General features: G+C 34.6%; 1 protein-coding gene across 1 annotated transcript; it reads right to left on the reverse strand.

Annotated features, from left to right (window-relative positions):
- Nucleotides 1-623: 623 nt before the first annotated feature.
- Nucleotides 624-3,119, reverse strand: LOC100243086 (bifunctional nitrilase/nitrile hydratase NIT4B). The gene is made up of 5 exons (XM_002269402.5): nucleotides 2,945-3,119; nucleotides 2,406-2,573; nucleotides 1,966-2,259; nucleotides 1,152-1,433; nucleotides 624-978 (listed from the first exon to the last, which is right to left on the reverse strand). Exons 1-5 carry the CDS (start codon nucleotides 3,012-3,014, stop codon nucleotides 803-805), a joined length of 990 nt encoding a protein of 329 aa, XP_002269438.1. The 5' UTR covers nucleotides 3,015-3,119; the 3' UTR covers nucleotides 624-802.
- Between the last annotated feature and the right edge of the window lie 326 nt (nucleotides 3,120-3,445).

Genomic DNA, 3,445 nt, shown 5'->3' on the forward strand with positions numbered 1-3,445 from the left:
AAGTTCTTTGTTTTTTATTCTTGTGTAAATTCTGGTTGGTACAATTTAATAAAGGCTTCAGGAAATCAGTGTGAATGTAGATCAAGTTGATCGAACCACGATAATTCTCTTGTGTTCTTGATCTTGGTTGATTGTCTACAAGCTGTTTGATTTTATTCCTAAGAGAAGTTCTTGCAAACTGGTTGTCTTTTTCTGGTTTAGTTTCTGCTCTAATAGTCCCTAATTCAAGACTGGCTTTTCTCAACAGCATGGTTTGAAACACATAATTTTCACCATTCAAATGCAAAACAATTAACTAATTTCAAATGCTATGTGTTGTTTCCTTCTAATTTCCCCTTTATTTTTTTTTCTCTCCTATTTTCCTTCAAATTTTTGGAAAACCAAACAGAGCCTAAAAGAAAAGATAATTTTACTTATTTTGAAAGTTGTTTCATGTTAATTTAATGAAGCATTTATAATATTAAGATCGCCCTTTCATAATCATGAGGTAACCTTAGTTTCAACTTCTACAAGAGGCTAAATGAAAAAAGCTATCACAGAGAAGAAGGCCTCAGCCAATGAGTGGAAAATACAATTTTATTAATACTTGATATCAAAAAAAAGAAAAAAAAAAAAAAGGATGATTTTACTTTCAAACCAAGGATTTATTTATGTTGAAGTGCAGTCTCCATATGCACATGTGACTGCATTTACAGGATAAAGAAAGACAAGGAAATTAACAATGTTGGACTTACTGGAAAATCATACAAATTATTGAAGGAGGACCTTAGCTAGGCTAACTGTCTCCTAAATTGCCCATCTTTTATATATCTTTGCAATCATCCATCTCATCATCAGCTTTGATTTTAGATGGTGAGGATGTGAAAGTAACAGGAAGCAGTGGACGATTGTTCACAGTGAGGCTTAGCACATCAGCTCTCGAATAATGTCCTACCACATCGAACTGGAACTTTGCTTTAGGAATCTCTCCACGAACATCTGCATATCAAGTGATCATCAAAATATTTGATCAGCCCGTGATAAATATCATAGAGTATCAAGTCTTCCATGAAACCATGTTTGCAGTCCTTTTAAACCTAAAGAATTGACTCATTTGCCTTATCTGCATACTGAAATATTTGGATATACAATTGGAGAAGTTAGGGCCATACCAAGATCAGCTGTGAAGAGGCCTTCTCCTTCATAATTTGGTCCTGCTAGAATTTCGCCATGGGGCGAAATGATGACACTACCTCCAGCCCAAACAATAGAATCTGGAGTGACATCTTCTTCTGTAGGACTGTAAAGATACTCAGGTGGAGGTGGGTAATCTTTCCTCCGACAGAACTGGATGGGTGAAAGAACATAGCATCCACCCTCAATAGCGATGTGTCTCATTGTGGCTACCCATTTATCCCCGGAATCGGCAGTAGGAGCACAATATATCTCAATACCTATATATATGAACATTGGTATTCTGTGATCAATCAATCCCATATCAAAGCCACAATGTATTTCAAGACTGCTTAGATTAAAACCCTAATAATGTAAAAGGGTGCTGGAGGTCCTATTTGGTAATTGTCTTCGGAACAGTTTTGAGAAATAGTTTTTGAAAGTTGTTCTTTAATAGTTTATAAAACATAAGAATATTTGAAACCTAAAATATATTCAACTTATTAAAAATAATTTTTATATTTAATACTTTATTTTTAAATATTCTTCATATTTATATAATTATTTTTTAAAACAACCTTAAAAACAAATGAAAACAATGAAGAAAAAAGTTTAAAAAATATTATCTGAAAACATTTTGTTTTATGTTTCTAAGAAAAAACAAAAAGCGGTATTCTAATTGTCAATTGTGTTTTCCTAAATTTTTTTTGGATAACAAAAGATTCCTCTAAAATATAATTGTGAAACAAAGCCAAACTATTTCAAGCCAAACCATACTAGTTAATGAAGAAAAAAAAATGGTAAAAGATGTACCTTTGCCATACATTGATGTCCTGAAAAGAGGCATTCTATTTTCCCAACAAATGACCGAACCAAGTTTTCCATATGGAGTGTCATAAATTGGAGTTGTCGAGCAATCTCCGAAACCCCAGAAGAGCCGCTCCCAATATGTTGGCATGAGTTTCCTATGTTTTCCAAGGTAATTGCCTTCAGGATCAAAGAAGAGAACAGTGCAATACAATGTGTATCCATCTCTCTCAACAACACCTGTCACTAAGTAGACTTTGTATTTCGCAGCCATTGATGCCAATCTATCAACTTCAGGTCCTGAAAATACATTAATATGAGATCAAAGATGAGACATGTAAGCTGATGGTTCATCACAAAGCAGCATAAGTAGATTTTGTTTCAATAACTTATTTAAGTGGTTCAGTCCTCTAGCTATTTAAGGGAGAAAGAGAGGGGTAACTGACCCGGCACATTAATGGCAGAAGCATGGTACTTGCGGAAGCTTTCTTTCCCTCTAGGAGACTGGTCCGCGAAGTTGTACCCACGGGGATACCCACCGATAAATGCCTCAGGAAACACAACCAGTTGGGATCCCAATGCAGCTGCCTCTTTCAGAAACCTCTCAGCCTTATCTGCTCCCAAAATCACATTGCAAGAATTAACAATTCATGACTTAGGAAGTAAATTAATTGGTTGAATAGAGAATGAAAATTCACCTCAAGATATCCCAAATGACTTTTTGGTTGCTGAGAAAACTTAAGGAAAAGGAGACCTAAATAAAACTCGAAACTCACATATTTTCAGCTGTTTTGTAACTAAGAAAAAAGAAACCACCTCAACCAACTCATCCAAATAATTATTGTACAAGCAGTAATTCCTTGATTGGCAGCTGAAAATATGATCAGGGTTCAATCATCCCTTTCTTTCTTTCAGTTTCCCAGCAACCAATCAGCTCACTGATTCTCTTACAGAAGTTGCAGAATTGAGAGAAATGGCACGTTACCTAGAGTGGCAGGAGTATCATAAAAGATACTAGAAGCTTGAACAACGGTGGCTCTAACAGTTGAAGACATTGCAGAAATCGTATGTTTTTTCGTTTCCCCTTTGTTTGAGGATTCCTCACACTGCGTTCAGTATATATATATCGCCCATGAACAAGAGGTTCCTCTGCCATTACTTGAACAAGACGGAAAGGCTTTGAAAAGTCTGACTTGGTTTTCTATACTCATGGTGAGGTTTTATCCTCATCACAAATTTTTAAGTTATCCGCAGACATAGTGGACCAGCCACATGACTTGTACAAATTGAAAATGACTGTCACATGGGATTTTTTGTAATTTTTAAAAATAATTCCCAAATGTAGTGGAAAAAATAATTCTAAATCTAACATAGTTTTTGCAAGATAGAAAAGAAAAAAATAAAAATCTTTATTTCCTTTAAAAAAAAATTATAATGAAAGAATCGTCTTTTGAAAAGACAATTTCTCAAATTTTTTTTTAAAAAA

The sequence above is a fragment of the Vitis vinifera genome, chromosome 2, assembly GCF_030704535.1.
Source record: "Vitis vinifera cultivar Pinot Noir 40024 chromosome 2, ASM3070453v1".
Classification (NCBI taxonomy): domain Eukaryota; kingdom Viridiplantae; phylum Streptophyta; class Magnoliopsida; order Vitales; family Vitaceae; genus Vitis; species Vitis vinifera.